Source organism: Mesoplodon densirostris (assembly GCF_025265405.1).
Source record: "Mesoplodon densirostris isolate mMesDen1 chromosome Y unlocalized genomic scaffold, mMesDen1 primary haplotype SUPER_Y_unloc_1, whole genome shotgun sequence".
NCBI lineage: Eukaryota > Metazoa > Chordata > Mammalia > Artiodactyla > Ziphiidae > Mesoplodon > Mesoplodon densirostris.
Window position 1 is genome coordinate 3,127,619 of NW_026778236.1, and position 19,742 is coordinate 3,147,360.

The window sequence follows — 19,742 nt, forward strand, 5'->3', positions numbered from 1 at the left end:
AGACGCAAAGTCATGCATTCTTAAGGACTGAGGAAAATTCATACGCTGAACTGAGATTTCTACCTTTCCTACAAATGGTTGTGTAGGGGACCCTGCTTTTCTAGGTTCTTGGCTGAGACCCCGTGTAAAAAAAGGCAGATTAACAGTGGAAAATCAGAAGTTAATAACATGTATGCCTGCTGCATACAGGGGAGACTCCAAGGGAACCTGATTAACTCCACAGCATGGCCCAAGCCACCAGCTTGAACACCACCCCAGCTGAAGAGCCAGAAGCTGGGAGGATTCAGGGGAGGTGAGCAGGAAAGCAGAGGAGGCAGGCTTACAGTTGCTGTGCAGATTGAGGCCTTTTTTTTTTCTTCTCCATTGATAAGTTGCTAGAGGTTTAGCCATCTTTCTCTTCCTGGAACAGAGAAAGGACACCCTTACAAAGAGAGTGTTCCCTCATAAATGTATTCATAATTGTCTCTTATAAACAGGTTACCTCTACTCTGTTTTCAGAGATTCCCCCATTTCTGCAGTTTCTTAAAAATAACCAGAGACTTCCCTGGTCGCACAGTGGTTAAGAATCCGCCTGCCAATGCAGGGGACGTGGGTTCCATCCCTAGTTCGGGAAGATCCCATATGCCTCAGAGCAACTAAGCCCGTGTGCCACAACTACTGACCCTGCACTCTAGAGCCCGCGAGCCACAACTACTGAAGCCGACATGCCTAGAGCCCGTGCTCTGCAACAAAAGAAGCCACCGCAATGAGAAGCACACACACCGCAACTAAGAGTAGCCTCCGCTCAATACAGCTAGAGAAAGCCCGTTCAACAGCCAAGACCCAACGCAGCCAAAAAATAACTTAAAAAAATAATAATGTAAAAAAAAAATCAGCTCAAGATAATCCTCATTCCAAAGACATATTTTGGGGTGGCAACTACTGCTCCCCTTCATCTGTCTAGATATAGTTTCATCTTTCTTTAAATTAAAAAAGAAGCTTTTGTGAGGATCATAGCAGTGTTCTTCTCTGGGCTTCTGCCTCATAGTTTCCATCCATCAGAGTTGCCAGTGGTGATTTAAAATCCAATTTGTAAGTTTACAGATTCACCTTTCACACGATTAGGTGACCATCAAAAAAATAAAATAAAATAAGAAACAACACTCAAATCTCAAATTAAATTATGCTAGTGTCCCTGTCATATGTCTGTTATCAACAATTTGTAGTGCCTGTCTCTTGACCACTCAGACCTGGCCAGAGTAGATCCTGGCACATGGCTGCACCATCAGAACATTAAGGGGAAAATGTGGTTTGGGCCTGAATTCCTGAGAAGAGGCACAGGGAGTTGGCAGAGATGGTGAGATTGAAGACTGGATTTCTTTGCACCTGAGCCTGACTTTATGCAGGGTTACAGTCCGTCCTTCCGAAGGGCATTGTTCATATATTTAAATGTTCCTTAAGGCGTTTATTCCAAATGTAGGTTTTAAAATGAATACAAGCTAAGAGCTGGAGACTTTCTAAAAATTTTTATTTATTTATTTTTGGCTATATGGGTCTTCATTTCTGTGCAAGGGCTTTCTCCAGTTGCGGCGAGCGGGGGCCACTCTTCATCGCGGTGTGCGTGCCTCTCACTGTCACGGCCTCTCTCGTTGTGGAGCACAGGCTACAGATGCGCAGGCTCACTAGTTGTGGCCCACAGGCTTAGTTGCTCTGCAGCACGTGCAATCCTCCCAGACCAGGGCTCGAACCCGTGTCCCCTGCATTGGCAAGCAGATTCCCAACCACTGCACCACCAGGGAAGCCCTGGAGACTTTATAAGAGCTGGGGTGTGGAGCCTTGGCCCTCTGGGTTTTCCTGAATCCCATAACCCTTCAGTCAGCTCCCAGGCAAGATGTAGTTACACCGCTTGGAGCCACTGAAGCTTGGCTCCTGTCCTCCAGGGCAACTGCAGAGTGGGGACACTTATCACCCCTGATGTCACATTTCAGAGGGACGATCCTCAGGTCCTTGAGAAAGACACACCTGGACTGTAAAACTGACAAGAGGCTTGTACGAAGATTTACATACATCTCCAAGGGACAGAGGGAAAATATACAGTGACAAGTTTCCTAAAATAAACACTCTAAGGAAAGGGAGATCAGCACCAGAGTCTGAATGAAGCCTGGCCAGGTCAGAGGTGAAGGACGTGTTTGTAGATGAGCCCATGTGGTGAGGACATTCAATTGTGAAATAATTTGCATCCCATGTTGAGAAGTTGAATTTTATTTTCTAGGCCCATGGTTCTAGAATTCAAGGGATCCATGACTTGAATGGTAAATATCTACCCCATGAGATATAGATATTATAATTTATATATAATATTAATATACATAATATCTCTATATAAATGTAAAAATACAATTTTAATATTTTCCTCTTAACCTCTAATGATGCAAATGTAGTATTAGCGTAACCTGTGCTTTGTCACCAAATCACAGATAATTCTATGTTTTATTATAATCATTGCAGATATCTCAAAATATTACTATACAATATTGTGAAGTGACATTAGACATTAGACTCGCCACCTGCCATTTAGTGAAATAACAACACATCTAGTACTATAACACAAGTCTGGCTTTCATCACACTTGCATAAGTAAAATTTTCCCTTGTGATCTGATGTATTTATTTATGCATTTAAAATATTAGTTTGAGGTTAGTGGACTTCACCAGAATGCTAAAGGAGTTCATATTAAAACTCAGGAAAGCTGGTGGGTAATAAACTGTTGAAGGTTTAAAAGTGGCTGTCTTAGTACATTCAGGCTGCTTTAACAGAATACCATAGCCTGAGTGGCTTTTAAACAGCAGATATGTGTTTCTCACAGTTCTGAAGGCTGTGAATTCAAGATCAAGGTGCTGGCAAAGACACGCTTCCTAGTCCCTAGATGACGTCTTCTCACTCTGTCATCACTTGGCAGAAAGGGTGAGGGAGCTCTGTGGGGCCTGCATTATAAGGGCACTAACCCCATTTATGGGGCTCCACCCTCATGACCTATCACCTCCCAAAGGTGCCACTTCCAAAACCATCACATTGGGAGTTAGGATTCAACATGCAAATCTGGGGACACAAACGCTCAGTATATAGTAGTGAAAATTGCATTAGTCATATGTTCATTTTTTAAAAGCTTAGTCTTCACGTACATTGTGGACTGTTAAGCAGGCAAGAAATGGGTTTGGCAAAAAGAGGGAGGTTTGGCAAAAAGACACGTTTAAGAGACAATTTTAAAGTTTCAGGCATGGATGGGGACCACGTGCCCAGGCTGAGGCAGTGTGCTTGGTATCTACTGCAGAGGAAATAATGAGGGTGATGTGGTGGGTGGCGGAGCCTCTCCCTGAGGCTGAGACTTGAAGAATGGGAAGGAGCCGGGGGGTGTAAAGAGCAGGGACGTGTGTCCAAGTGGAGAGAGGAGCTCCCATGTTCAAAGAACAGAGAGGAAAGAGCTGGAGTGCTGAGAGGAAAAGGGTCTGAGAGGTTTGCAGGATGGAGACTGTTTGGGAGTTGGGTGGTAACACATTCAGAGTTGTTTCCAGGTACAATGTAAGGTCATTGAAGGATGTTAGCAAAAGATAAGTCCCTGCAATGCAAAGAATGGATTGTTGGAGGGCGAGGGAGGAGAGGAGAGAAAGCAGCAAACTGAACAAGAAGCGACCAGGAGAGATGCAGGTCTCAACTTCAACACGCTTTCTTTCGTTGTGTCACCTTCATCTTAGATAAACTTAGAATTTGAATGGTATTATTGTGAACCCCACTCTCCTCTTTCATATTTCTGTACATCTGGTCTCTCCCCCTTCCCTATTCTTATTGAAGTGTGCTGGCAAAGACACGCTTCTGTTAAAATTTTATTCTGTTAAAATATGAGCATTTCATTCTTGATCACCATTTTAAACTTGGCTATTACATGGTAGTCTTCACTGTTTGACACGATCTTAGTATTTGAGTCAATAAGAAAAGTAAAGCATAATTATTTCTCCTAAATCATAAGGTGCCAATTAAGTGGTATATCTCAGTTGACCCCAAGAACTTTTGAGGTCTCCCCCATTTTGAATATTCTTAATAATATTTTGAAAAAGTTAACTTTTCTTTCTTTATTGACATTGCAAATGTCAAATATAGATTCCCATGCTAGTGCTGTTTGCCATGTAGTTCTGAACCTAGATTCTATCTTACATAGCTTTGAACCACCACAGTTCAAAAGAGTGTTGTTTTTTTTTTTTTTCTTTCTCGGTATTTTCCAGATAGGGTTACTAAGTCCACGTGTACATAGCTCCAAAAGCTACCAAATAGTTCTCTCCAAAAAGAATGTTAAAAAAAAAAAAAAAGGAAGGAAGGAAGGGAACAACAATACCACAAAAAGTCTACGTAGGAATCATTTAGACTAGAGATCATAAAGCTGCTGTGATTGGTTAGCAAAATATTAATTAATTTTTTTTTTTTTTTCTGGTACACGGGCCTCTCACTGTTGTGGCCTCTCCCGTTGCGGAACACAGGCTCCGGACGCGCAGGCCCAGCGACCATGGCTCACGGGCCCAGCCGCTCCTCAGCATGTGGGATCTTCCTGGACCGGGGCATGAACCCATGTCCCCTGCATCAGCAGGAGGACTCTCAACCACTGCACCACCAGGGAAGCCCTAATATTAATATTTTTTTAATTGTTAATATTTAGAATTAGATTTCACATAATTGGTGAAAGACCCATAGATCCACTTTCCCTTTTCCTGTTGCAATGTCAGGAACAACTTTTGGCCAGATTGACAGGTGGGAGCTATCCCCTGAAATGTCAGAGTGATGGTCCTTCCAGAGTGTAGAGACATTGACTTCAGAAATCTCCTGTAGTTTCCTGCAAGCTGTGATCCCACACTGTCTGCCTGGCCTGTAGGCATTCAAATTTGTGAGTCCACATCTAGGCCAGACATCTGGTTGGCTGAGCAAATGTTTTATTTACTTGACACCTGACTCTACATTTAAGTGTCCACATTTTTAAAGAGAAAAATCCCTAAGTAATATATTTTTTATGTAGGCAGTTAATTTGCTATAATTGAGAGATATAAAAATAAATTAAGTAAAAAAGAAGGAGGGCACAAATATGAGGCATTCTAATTGCTTGCAGAGTCTTACCTGACAGGGATGAAATTTAGAAAGTTTGTCATTTTATAAAATTTATAAGTTGGCAAAGTGACACAACTCTGATGTGTGTGTGTCACATCAAAATTCCTAGGTTCCACCTGAGATTTATAAGTTAAGCTTATGATTAATAGCTCATAAGGAGATGCATAAATCATGCAGATAATTCTTGTCATTCTCAATGATGTCTGTGCTGTACCCCTTATTCCTAAGCCTTCTCATTTATTTATGACCATATAAAGGTCAAAAATGCTACTAGTAGATGTAGCTGTCTTGAAGTTAAATGACTTACACAGAAATTGAGAAATGAAAGGTGAACTCTGTGAAATAAAATTGAATTCGTGTACCCTACTTCTAAGTCAAAAACTGGAAGATGGGGGATAGGATGAAGATATTTATCAACTAATTAGATATCAGTCAGAAAATGTAATAGATATCAGAAAGATGGCTACATGATTCCATTGGCTGTCACATCAAACGCCTATAATTTAAACACTTAATGAAATATCATTTGAGATTGATATATATGAATAATTGTTATTTTCCCAGACTCAAACAAAGGATTCTCCTAAGAAAGAGAAAATTCTGTGTGTTACCTTATTCTTGTAGTATAGGTATGGGCTTACTGGTACTGAGATTTTTTTTCATAATATTTGTGAAATGTTAACATATTAAGATTTTTAGTGACTTTCTTTTCTTTTGTTTTTTGTGACTTGACATTTGGCAAAGCTGAATATTTACCTTCCTTCTTTCCCTGTTTCCTCTCTTCCTTCCCTCCTTCCTGCCTTCCTTCCTTCCTTTCTTCCTCCTCTCCTCATCCCTCCCTTATCTTTCTTTCTCTCTTGTACTTTCTTTATCTTTCTTACACTATAAAGCATAATTGTTGAATGCCAAAAACTTAAAGATAATTTTAAGTGCTTCAACTATAGGTGGTAAAAACATCTTTTTCCTTTTGCTATATGTGCTATGCACCTTAAAAAAAAGCCAACATAATAGGATATATTAAATCTGCTTATTCATGCATACAATTGCAAAACCATTGCATTTTTAGTGAATTGAATCTATGAGAAAATAGGCTATGGTGTGTGGATACAATTTTTTTCCCCTTTAGGAGGAAAAGCAATTAAACTGACTTTATGTGCAATGAGCAACTGAAGAATTCATTCTAACTGATTGTGTAAGCACACTCACTGTTCCTTACAGATACGACCATAAGTTATACATGAAATTGACAGGCCTCTAATACTGTCACTCTTTTTCCTTCTAACATGATATTGAGTCATTGAGGAATAAAGATGGGGAGCATCCTCTGTCCTTTTCCACCATCTGCATAAGTGAATCAGGCTTTCAACATAAGGCGCTTTATAAAGAAACTTATTTCACATAAAAATGCCTAAAACAGTGGGTAATACATAGTTGTATCAATACTCATCCCCTCCAGGGTGTCCTTTTTCAAGATGGAAAAGTGCCTAAAATGGTGGTTCATGGACTAGACTCTTGGAGACTAGGGTCCAAGTCTTAAAATTTGTCCAATTTCCTCCCTGCAGGTCATGTGGATTTGCTTTTCCTTTTATGGGTTTGCTGAAATTAAGAGTAACAATCTCAACCACTTTCTGCCTTAAGAGAGCTATTCCTCTGAACTAAAGGCACACCTGGACGGGTATGTCAGTAGACGTGTCTCCTAGATGATGGCGCCTTCAGGTGTCCACATCCCTGTTGAGATGTGCCATGTGCTTCTTCATCAGTCCTCCCCAAGCTCCTGATGCAGTGAAGGGATTCTGAGTCTGATGTGTGAGTCTGTAGTCTTAGTGAGTCCAACAATTCCTTTGCATCAAAATAAAAGTTTCTCCACCAAGTAAAGGCTATTGTGTAAAAGGATTCCTGGGCACTTAATCCTTGGTTGGTTGAAGCACAAGACACAATTGTAGTTGCAATTGTGAACAAGCAATTTGGTGAACCATCCTGCAGGGGAGATTTTGGGCAGTGAGAAAGGCATGGGATTGGCTGCAGCCTTAACAGTAATGTAGGTGATGTCATCAGTAGGTTCTGGGATCAAGGTGTTCACATAAGGAACACAGAACATTTAGGTGGACAATCTGTCTTAAAAATGAGAACTAGGATTATATCCTCGTTACAAAGAGAGGTGATGTGTTATCCTAGTCATGGTAACAGCCACTTTGGGGAGCTGGTGAGCTTATGTATGTGTGCCTTTGAGAAATTCCGTTGACTACAACACGAGCCTTAGCCACTTCTGTGACCAGATTAATCTTTTCATTGAGAGGAAGCCGAGGACTTGAAAAGGGCTTGGAGGTCATATTCAACGTAGACCTTGATACCGACTGCAGTCTCTCCTCCATGTAAGGAGGTTGTTTTCTTAAAGTATTTCACACAATACCCATATTAGAAGTTGCTTCTCCCCCCTGGTCTGCCCCCATCTGATAAGTGGCTCAAGAGCTCTGCCTGGAGTGAGGGAATTTCATCATAGAAACCAGACATTTCTTACAGTCCAGACTTAGCCTTGCTGAACTGATATATACAAACCATGCTCATTGCGTTTATTATCTGTTAATTCTTGTGAATAAGATAGGTATCTTCGTTCTCCTTTCATAAATGAAGAAATGAGCCTCTGGAGTGGAAGTGGTTTGGTCAGAATCACAGATCCATTAGGTGGGAGAAAGAGGTCTGGCTCAAGTCCCTGGGCTCCCTTCCAGCACATCCCAGAGCCTCTACTATTTTACAAAACAACCTCCAGCCCCTTGTACCTGCAGAAACCTATTTCTCTGTTGGTTGATGATTCTCTTTCTAATTCAACTTTTCAATGATAGATCTGAAAACAGATTTTGTAGAACAACTGGATAACACCTCAAAAAATCTTTAGGAGTTGTCAAATACGGAAATATATGAAAATATATGAAATATATGAAGGACTCGATGTCCTTCAGTTGAAACAGAATTTGTTTGATAATAGTGATTTTTACTTCTCTTTATGCTAGAAGTGACTTCCTTATCAAATTCCAGTGAAGTGGTCTTTTCTTTTTCTCTCTTAGTTGTTTTTTTTTTTCTCAAATTAAAATGTGTAATATTATTAAAGTGAGTTTATGGGAATTAATGACCATGAGTGATGAGTACAGAACAACAAAACTGTGCTTAGATGAGAGTTCTGACACTTGGTTGAGCGATTCTTCACTCTCAAGCCCAGAGGTCACATTAATTAAACGCCAACCTCTTAAACCAGGTATATGGACACATCACAGATATTCAGAGGTACATGGGCATAAACAACACAGGTAATACAAAACCTACTGCACCTGTGCTAAACAGCACACAATGGGAATCCTTCCAAAGTTCATCTATTTTTTGCATACTAAAGAATTATTTTTATTACTTCTTTTTAGTTACTTTAATTCAGACAACTAATAGTCCTGTAGATCAATGCATGTATCACTGTGTAAGTATGACCATGAGTCAAACTTTGGGAAAGACATTTTTTATAAAAAGAGAATGTGACTTATGACTTAGTTGAAAATTTGGAAATATTGATATTGATATTTAAATAGTGAAGGACTCCATTAAATAAGAGATTTAGAACAAAGACTTAAAAATAGTGTCACTGATATTTATACTTAGTGTATAATTCACAACTGAAAACAAGTTTAATTGGGATTGTAAATTCTTAAGAAAACTCTGCAATGAGTTGTGGGTTTTGTATTATGTCTTTTGCCAGCAGATATGATTTATGTGAGAAAGAATGGGTCCTGGCTTTTAAAAACATGTCGCTGTCCATTGGCAGACATGTCCTAATGCCTCTCCTATGGCTTGGCACATTTCATTACTAGGTTCTCCCCTTGTAAGAGCTGTAGACCATAAACAGGGGTGGGGCTCTGGGCGGACGGCCTCCGGAGCTCTCCTGGAACTCCCCGCCTTATCTCAGAGAACTGAATTCCTTCTGTTCTTGGGCCCCTCCTCTTCCCTCTGCTGAAGAGTCTCCCCTTCTTGAGCATTGCCTGACTTGCATCTTCTCCCCACTCAGGTCTCAATTTCAGTGTTAATTGTTCAAGGAAGCAGTTTTTGATCACCCTCACTTACCTTCATCCTGGGTTTTTTTCCCCTTTATTTTAGTCCTTGTTTATTTTTTAAATAATAGTTTACACAACTTACAATTGTTTTATGTAATTACCAACTTATTGATTTATTTGTGTCTGTTTCCCTAAGTAGAATGTAAGTTTCATGAGAGCAGGACCCATTTCTGTCTAGTTTCCATTTGTAACTAGTATTTATAACATAGTAGTATTGAGTAGACACTCAACACATGATTTTTATCTCACTCAATAAATGAATAGGTAATAAAAACTATAGTCCTCCCTACCTGGCTGGCATTCTCTCTCTCTTTTTTGCCCTTTAATTCCTATACAGGACAACTGCATTAGTGCCATTAAGAAAAGAAAGAAAAAAATATTTTTTCTTTTAATCAAGGGTAACATAGAGCTGTTGGATTTAGAAAGGCAACCCTGAAATTTCTATCTCAATCCCTTTCACAGAGTTTAGATGATGGGTAGAAATAGGCTGGCTTTATAAATCCCTAAAGAGACCTTGAATGCCAGTCTTAAATTATGCCACAAACCACATAACACATGTAGGGAAATGCATTATGTGATATATTATTAGTGTGTGTGATGAACGTGTGGAGCATGTGTGTGTGAGTCTGTGCTAAATGCTGTTTCATGTGACCATTCATCAGGAAACTCTGTTACCGTTACCTCCTTTACAATGTACTGTGATAATTGGTTCTTGTATTGATACCCTAAGGGCACTGCTAGAGCATGAACAGAATGTTTCAGGGAGGGTAGGGTGATGTTGAACATGGTTTAATTTGATTTTTATCCCATGGAAACTGGCAATCCGTTTTTGATATTTACTTTTTAAGTTTTATCATTAGCAGCTGTATTTGATGTATTAGAGGATTCATTTCTCCAACAGAACTTATTGTATTTCAAGCAAAACAAGAATGAGAACAAGCGGCTGATTTCAGTCGAAAAGAGTATAATAAAGGAGGAAACTGGCTAATAGTTGAAATGCAGCATGGGATCTCTGTTCTTTTTCTGAGCGTAGGTCTATAACGTAACTTTAACTCAAACAGCAGTATTGCGAGGAGGGAAACCATGCACTGTTGATATTTGCCAGGCCTGGCTTTCAGGAAAAGGCTGCTTCGTGGCCTTCCGAGTTGGGTGGTCCTTGGGAGAGGCAAGCAGCCTTGCTGTGTGATTGCCAAGTGGGTCAGGGAGAGAGGCGCATTATGGGGAAGGAGGAGAGGTGTGTGTGTGTGTGCACCCGCACACGTGTGGTGTGTGCGTGCGTGCATGGGTGTGTGCATGTGTGCATGGGTGTGGGTGTACGTGCATGTGTGCATTCATGTGTGTGCGTGCATGTGTGTGTGCTTGTGTGTACGTGTGTGTATGCACGCATGTGTGGGTATGAGTTAGCATGGAGGGTCCAGGGCCTCCCTTAGAGAGAGGCTCCCCACTCCCACCCAGAGTGCTCTTCTACCTCCAGGTTCTACTTGGTTCTGGACCCTGGAGGAGCCAATGCCCAGAACTATGTCAAGATGCTCCCAGACCTTGGCCACCACTGCATCTTCTGCTTTCTGCTTTCTTGCCCCCAATTACTCTTCAACTGCCTATCTGACTCTTGTCCAGAGACGTAGACAAATGCAAATATAAGCTACTGAAATTAAGGATTTTTTAACCTGCTAACTATAGTCAGGGTTTAACTGTAGTATCTTGTTGTGAGCTGTGCAGTATCTTTATTGAAAATATAAATGATATATGACTGCATATATCTATATGTATGTATGTGTATTTCTGTGGCTATTGGAAGATATTACATTACAACATCTTACCCCTTCAATATTTATGAGTCAAAATATCATAATTTATTTGTTTAGACATTTAGATTACTATAGTGTAAGTAATGATGCAATGAACATATTTAAAGATTTGGAATGTAGGGGGTGCCTCACTCTCAGAAATGACCTGTGACAACATGCATGCAGAATGCCTGTCCTGGGCAGCTCCGATGGGCCTTAGTGCCCAGAGTTTATTGGGTCTCCTTCATGTAGGCATCACTGATGATTGTTTATCTAGTGGTTGATAATCAGTTTCCAGACCAGCTTATATCCTGTGACCCAAAGGCCCCACCCTAAATCGTAGGGCTGGACTCTCTGGCAGGCCAGCCCCATCCTAGGACTAAGGGGTTTTGTCAGGCCCCCAGGAGAAACAAAGACACTCCTATCAGGTATGGCAAAAAATTACCTCCCAGAATCCAGGACAGATGCCAGACCTTTCTTTAGGCAAGGTCAAATTCTTTACTACTTAGATGATTTTAGCATTATGTCTCTCTTCATACCTATAATGCCATAGACAGAATAAAAAATCAAAACATAAGATCCATGTAAAATTCTTATAACATAAAACAAGTGCTCCAAGGTGTTTTTAATGTCTTCTATATTAGATTAAAATCTAAAAATATAACTGGAGGGCTTTATTTTAAAACATAAGTTATTTTATCTAGAAAATGTTGCATTTCCAAAAAGTTAAATAAAAAAGTGTCCTATTTCCTGAGAATGGTGGGCTGTTCAGATGCCTATCAGTGTTCAAGTAAACTACAGTTAAGCCCCTAACGGGACACCAGCAGATGCTCTGATTATCCAATATCCTCACCTAAAATGTATCCTATAAACACAGAGTGGTTTGTTGTTTCAGATATATGCTTGGTATACAGGGCAAGTGTACTGAAAAACATTCTTCAAAGGTCCAGCCCTGTAGACTTCAGAAGAATCCAAAAAAAAAAAAAAAGATACTTTGAACAAGTTCCAGGTATCTTTATTAAAACTGAGCAATTCAGACAATTAAGATAGAAGAATTTTAAATATTTTTTGTTTTTACATCTTTATTGGAGTATAATTGCTTTAAAATGGTGTGTTAGTTTCTGCTTTATAACAAAGTGAATCAGTTATACATTTACATATGTTCCCATATCATTTCCCTCTTGCATCTCCCTCCCTCCGACCCTCCTTATTCCACCCCTCTAGTTGGTCACAAAGCACCGAGCTGATCTCCTTGTGCTATGCGGCTGCTTCCCACTAGCTATCTATTTTACGTTTGGTAGTGTATATATGTTCATGCCACCCTCTCACTTTGTCACAGCTTACCCTTTCCCCTCCCCATATCCTCAAGTCCATTTTCTAGTAGGTCTGTATCTTTATTCCTGTCTTACACCTAGGTTCTTCATGACATTTTTTTTCCTTAAATTCCATATATATCTGACAGCATACAGTATTTGTCTTTCTCTTTCTGACTTACTTCACTCTGTATGACAGACTCTAAGTCCATCCACCTCATTACAAATAGCTCAATTTCGTTTCTTTTTATGGCTGAGTCATATTCCATTGTATATATGTGCCACATCTTCCTTATCCATTCATCTGATGATGGACACCTAGGTTGTTTCCATCTCCTGGCTATTGTAAATAGAGCTACAATGAACATTTTAGTACATGACTCTTTTTGAATTATGGTTTTCTCAGGGTATATACCCAGTAGTGGAGATTACTGGGTCACATCATAGTTCTATGTGTATTTTTTTAAGGAACCTCCATAGTGTTCTCCATAGTGGCTGTACCAATTCACATTCCCACCAGCAGTGCAAGAGTGTTCCCTTTTCTCCACACCCTCTCCAGCATTTATTGTTTCTAGATTTTTTGATGATGGCCATTCTGACTGGTGTGAGATGATATTTCATTGTAGTTTTGATTTGTATTCTCTAATGATTAATGATGTTGAGCATTCTTTCATGTGTTTGTTAGCAGTCTGTATGTCTTTTTGGAGAAATGTCAATTTAAGTCTTCTGCCCATTTTCGGATTCAGTTGTTTGTTTTTTTGTTATTGAGCTGCTTATAAATTTTGGAGATTAATCCTTTGTCAGTTTCTTCATTTGCAAATATTTTCTCCCATTCTGAAGGTTGTCTTTCGGTCTTGTTTATGGTTTCCTTTGCTGTGCAAAAGCTTTGCAGTTCCATTAGGTCCCATTTGTTTATTTTTGTTTTTATTTTCATTTCTTTAGGAGGTGGGTCAAAAAGGATCTTGCTGTGATTTATGTCATAGAGTGTTTTCCTCTAAGAGTTTGATAGTTTCTGGCCTTACATTTAGGTCTTTAATCCATTTTGTGCTTATTTTTGTGTATGGTGTTACGGAGTGATCTAATCTCATACTTTTACATGTCCCTGTCCAGTTTTCCCAGCACCACTAATTGAAGAGGCTGTCCTTTCTCCACTGTACATTCCTGCCTCCTTTATCAAAGATAAGGTAACCATATGTGCATGGATTTATCTTTCTACCCTGTTCCATTGATCTATCTTTCTGTTTTTGTGCCAGTACCATACTGTCTTGATTACTGTAGCTTTGTAGTATAGTCTGAAGTCAGAGAGCCTGATTCCTCCAGCTCCATTTTTCGTTCTCAAGATTGCTTTGTCTATACGGGGTCTTTTGTGTTTTCAAATAAATTGTGAATTTTTTGTCAAGAATTTTAAATCTTAAGCCATCAAGCTTCAAAAGTGTATATTAAATTGGTTTCTATGAATATCCTGTTAATTTGCATAAGAATCTGTTATGTAAAATTAGTATATTCTGAATTTATCTGAAAAAATCTGGACTACAAGTGTTATCTCTATTAAAGAGATCTCTATTAAAGAGATCACCTCCATCATATTAAGTATATGTAAGCTGTCTCTAGAACTTGATGGAAATAGACAGCTTAATCATTTGTATGTACTTACTTTCTTCTGGAGAAATACATATAGAAATAACTTGAGGACTTTGATTGGCTATGCTTCTCAAAGCAATCCTTCCTCCCAAACTAAGCTCTTTATTCTTAACATAGATGTATGTATAAAGAGTTACATGCAGGCGGGGGGGGGGAAGATGGCAGAAGAGTAAGATGAGAATATGACCTTCCTCCCCACAGATACACCAGAAATACATCTACATGTGGTACAACTCCTACAGAACACCTACTGAACGCTGGCAGAGGACCTCAGACCTCCCAAAAGTTACAAAACTCCCCATGTACCTGGGTAGGGTAAAAGAAAAAAGAATAAACAGAGACAAAAGAATGGGTACAAGACCTGCACCACTGGGAGGGAGCCATGAAGGAGGAAAGGTTTCCACACACTAGAAGCCCCTTTGCAGGCGGAGACTGCGGGTGGCAGAGATGGGGAGATTCAGAGCTGCGGAGGAGAGCACAGCAAGAGGGGTGCGGAGGGCAAAGTGGAGAGATTCCTGCACAGAGGATCAGTGCCGACCAGCTCTCACAAGCCCGAGAGGCTTGTCTGCTCATTCACTGGGATGGGCGGGGCTGGGAGCTGAGGCTCAGGCTTCGGTTGCAGTGCAGGGAGAGGACGGTGATTGGCGGCCTAACACAGCCTGAAGGGGCTAGTATACCACAGCTACCCAGAAGGGAGGCCGGGAAAAAGTCTGGAACTGCAGAAGAGGCAAAAGAGTTTTTCTACCCTTTTTGTTTCCTGGTGAACAGGGACAGGGGATTAAGAACGTTGCTTAAAGGAGCTCCAGAGATGGGTATGAGCCTCGGCTAATAGCGCGGACCACAGAGACGGGCACGAGACGCTAAGGCTGCTGCTGCTGCTGCCAAGAAGCCTGTGTGTGAGCACAGGTCACTGTCCACACCTCCCTTCTGGGGAGAGTTTGCAGCCTGCCACTGCCAGGGTCCCGTGATCCAGGGACAACTTCCCCGGGAGAGCGCACGGTGCACCTCGGGCTGGTGCAATGTCACGCCAGCCTCTGCCACCACAGGCTCTCACCGCACTCTGTACCCTTCCCTTCCCCTGGCCTGAGTGAGCCAGAGCCTCCGAATCAGTGGCTCCTTTAAGCCCGTCCTGTCTGAGCGAAGCACAGACGCCCTCCGGCGACGTACAAGCAGAGGAAGAGCCAAATCCAAAGCTGAAATCTGGGAGCTGTGCCAAGAAAGAAGAGAAAGGGAAAATTCTCCCAGAAGCCTTAGGGGCAACGGATTAAATCTCCAAATCAACTTGATGTACCCTGCGTCTGTGGAATACCTGAATAGACAACGAATCATCCCAAATTGAGGAGGCGGACTTTGAGAGCAAGATTTATTATTTTTTCCCCTTTTCCTCTTTTTGTGAGTGTGTATATGTATGCTTCTCTGTGAGATTTTCTCTGTATAGCTTTGCTTTCACCATTTGTCCTAGGGTTCTATCCTTCTTTTTTTTTTTTTTACTTAAAAAAATTTTTTTCTTAATAGTTATTTTTTATTTTATAACTTTATTTCATTTTACCTTACTTTCTTTTATTTTCTTTTATCTTCCTTTCTTTCTTTCTCTCTCTCTTTCTTTCTTTCTTTATCTTTCTTTTTCTTTCTTTCTTCCTTTCTTTTTTCCTTTCTTCCTTTCTTTCTTTCTTAACTTTTCTCCCTTTTATTCTGAGCCATGTGGATGAAAATCTTCTGGTGCTGCAGCCAGGAGTCAGTGCTGTGCCTCTGAGATGGGTGAGCCAACTTCAGGACACTGGTCCACAAGAGACCTCCCAGCTCCACATAATATCAAATGGCGAAAATCTCCCAGAGATCTCCATCTCAACACCAACACCCAGTTGAACTGAACGACCAGCAAGCTACAGTGCTGGACACCCTATGCCAAACAACAAGCAAGACAGGAACACAACCCCACCCATTAGCAGAGAGGCTGCCTAAAATCATATTAAGTCCACAGAGACCCCAAAACACACCACTAGTCGTGGACCTGCCCACCAGAAAGACAAGATCAAGACTCATCCACCAGAACACAGGCACTAGTCCCCTCCACCAGGAAGCCTACACAATGCACTGAAACAACTTTAGCCACTGGGGACAGACAACAAACCTACGGGAACTATGAATGTGCAGCCTGCAAAAAGGAGACCCCAAGCACAGTAAGACAAGCAAAATGAGAAGACAGAAAAACACACAGAAGATGAAGGAGCAAGATAAAAACCCACTAGACCTAACAAATGAAGAGTAAATAGGCAGTCTACCTGAAGAATAATTCAGAATAATGATAGTAAGGATGATCCAAAATCTTGGAAATAGAATAGAGAAAATGAAAGAAACATTTAACAAGGACATAAAGAACTAAAGAGGAAACAAGCAACAATGAACAACAAAATAAATGAAATTAAAAGTACTCTAGAAGGGATCAGTAGCAGAATAACTGAGGCAGAAGAACGGATAAGTGACTTAGAAGATAAAATAGTGGAAATATCTACTGCAGAGCAGAATGAAGAAAAACGAATGAAAAGAACTGAGGACAGTCTCAGAGACGTCTGGGACAACATTAAATGCACCAGCATTCAAATTATAGGGGTTCCAGAAGAAGAAGAGAAAAAGAAAGGGACTGAGAAAATATTTGAAGAGATTATAGTTGGAACTTCCCTAATATGGGAAAAGAAATAGTTAATCAAGTCCAGGAGCACAGAGAGTCCCATAAAAGATAAATCCAAGGAGAAACATGCCAAGACACATATTAATCAAACTGTCAAAAATTAAATACAAAGAAAGCATATTAAAAGCAGCAAGGGAAAAACAACGGATAACACACAAGGGGATCCACATAATGCTAACAGCTGAACTTTCAGCAGAAACTGCAAGCCAGAAGGGACAGGAAGGATATATTTAAAGTGATGAAGGAGAAAAACCTACAACCAAGATTACTCTACATAGCAAGGATCTCATTCAGATTTACAGACAAGCAAAAGCAGAGAGAGTTCAGCACCACCAAACCAGCTTTACAACAAATGCTAAAGGATTTTCTCTAGGCAAGAAACACAAGGGAAAGAAAAGACCTAAAATAACAAACTCAAGACAATTAAGAAAATGGGAATAGGAACATACATATTGATAATTACCTTAAATGTAAATGGATTAAATACTCACACCAAAAGACACAGACTGGCTGAATGGATACAAAAACAAGACCCATATATATGCTGTCTACAAGAGACCCACTTCAGACCTAGAGACACATACAGACTGAAAGTGAGGGGATGGAAAAAGATATTAAATGCAAATGGAAATCAAAAGAAAGCTGGAGTAGCAAATCTCATATCAGACAAAATAGACCTTAAAATAAAGACTATTAGAAGAGACAAAGAAGGACACTACATAATGATCACGGGATCAATCTAAGAAGAAGATATAACAATTGTAAATATTTATGCACCTATCATAGCAGCACCTCAATACATAAGGGAAATACTAACAGCCATAAAAGGGGAAATTGACAGTAACACATTCATAGTAGGGAACTTAATACCCCACTTTCACCAATGGACAGATCATCCAGAATGAAAATAAATAAGGAAACACAAGCCTTAAATGATACACTAAACAAGATGGACTTAATTGATATTTTTAGGACATTCCATAAAAACAACAGAATACACTTTCTTCTGTAGTGCTCATGGATCATTCTCCAGGATAGATCATATCTTGGGTCACAAATCAAGCCTAGGTCAATTTAAGAAAATTGAATTTGTATCAAGTATTTTTTCAGACCTCAACATTATAAGATGTTCCCGTATCAATTACAGGAAAAAAAAATTATAAAAAATAAAAACACATGGAGATCAAACAACAGACTACTAAATAACCAAGAGATCAACATAGAAATCAAAGAAGACATTAAAAAATACCAAGAAACAAATGACCATGCAAACACTATGACCCAAAAACCTATGGGATACAGAAAAAGGAGTTGTAAGAGGGAAGTTTATAGCAATACAATCCTACCTCAAGAAACAAGAAACATCTCAAATAATCCAATCTTACACCTAAAGCAATTAGAGAAAAAACAAAACAAAGAACAACAACAAGAAAACAAGAAAAACCCAACGTTAGAAGAAGAAAGAAATCAGCTCAGAAATAAATGAAAAAAAAAAAATGAAGGAAACCATAGCAAAGATCAATAAAACTAAAAGCTGGTTCTTTAAGAAGTTAAACAAAATTGATAAGCCATTAGCTAGGCTCATCAATAAAAAGAGAAGAGTATGGCTTCCCTGGTGGCTCAGTGGTTGAGAATCTGCCTGCCAATGCAGGGGACACGGGTTCACACCCTGGTCTGGGAGGATCCTGAATGCCATGGAGCAGCTGGGCCCGTGAGCCACAATTACTGAGCCTGCACATCTGGAGCCTATGCTCCACAACAGGAGAGGCTGCGTTAGTGAGAGACCTGTACACCACAGTGAAGAGTGGCCCCTGCTTGCTGCAACTAGAGAAAGCCCTCGCACAGAAATGAGGACCCAACACAGTCATAAATAAATTTTTTAAGTTATTAAAAAAAAGAGAAGAGTCAACCCAATGGAATTAGAAGTGAAAAAAGAGAAGTAACAAGTGACACTGGAGAAATACAAAGTATCATGAGAGACTACAATAAGAAACAATATGACAATAAAATTGACAACCTGGAAGAAATGGACAAATTCTTAGAAATAACACAAACTCCTGACACTGAAACAGAAAGAAATAGAAAATATAAACACACCAAACACAAGCACTGAAATTGAGACATTGATTAAATAACTTCCAACAAACAAAAGCCCAGACCAGATGGCTTCACAGGCGAATGCTATCAAACATTTAGAGAAGAGCTAACACCTATCCTTCTCACACTCTTCCAAAAAATAGCAGAGGGAGGAACACACCCAAACTCATTCTACAAAACCACCATCACAGTGAACCCAAATTTCACAATTTGTATGCCAATGAAAAGACCCCGAATAGCAAGAACAAACTTGAGAAAGAAAAATGGAGCTGGGGTAATCAGGCTCCCTGACTCCAGATTATACTCCATAGTTACAGTAATCAACACTGAATTGTACCAGCACAAAAAGAGTAATATAGATCAATTGAACAGGAGAGAAAGCCCCCAAATAAGTGCATGAATGTACAGTGATCTTATCTTGGATAAAGGAGACAAATATATATAAAGAGGGAAAGACAGGCTCTCAATAACTGGTGCTGGGAAAACTGGATGGCTGCATGTTAAAGAGTGATATTAGAACACTTCCTAACACCGTACACAAAATTACACTCAAAATGGATTAAAGACATATATGGAGGGCCAGACCCTTTAAAACTCTTAGAGGAAAACCTAGGCAGAGCACTGTATGACAGGAATCAGAGTAAGATCCTTTTGACCAACCTCCTAGAGAAATGGAAATGAAAACGAAAATAACTCCCTAACACTCTCTAAGTTTCTTCCTAGAGAAACTTAGCTTTGGACCAGCAAAGGAGACCATACTGAAGACAAAAAGAAAATCCTCAAAGTGGGAGAAAATATTTGCAAGATATGCAACTGACAAAGAATTACTCTCCAAAATATACAAACAGCTTCTGAAGCTCAGTATCCAAAAAAGCAAACAGTCAATCCAAAAATGGGTAGTAGGGCTAAATAGACTTTTCTCCAAAGAAGATATACAGATTGCAAAGAAACACAGGGTGCTCTACATCACGAATATTAAGAGAAATGCAAGTCAAAA

General features: G+C 39.9%; 1 protein-coding gene across 1 annotated transcript in view; it reads left to right on the forward strand.

The window, feature by feature from the left end:
- Nucleotides 1-15,227, forward strand: part of LOC132482980 (CUB and sushi domain-containing protein 1-like) — a 92,720-nt gene extending 77,493 nt beyond the window's left edge. Inside the window, 1 exon segment of the mRNA XM_060088248.1 lies at nucleotides 15,103-15,227. Coding sequence (XP_059944231.1) covers nucleotides 15,103-15,227 — 125 coding nt within the window.
- The last annotated feature ends 4,515 nt before the right edge of the window (nucleotides 15,228-19,742 follow it).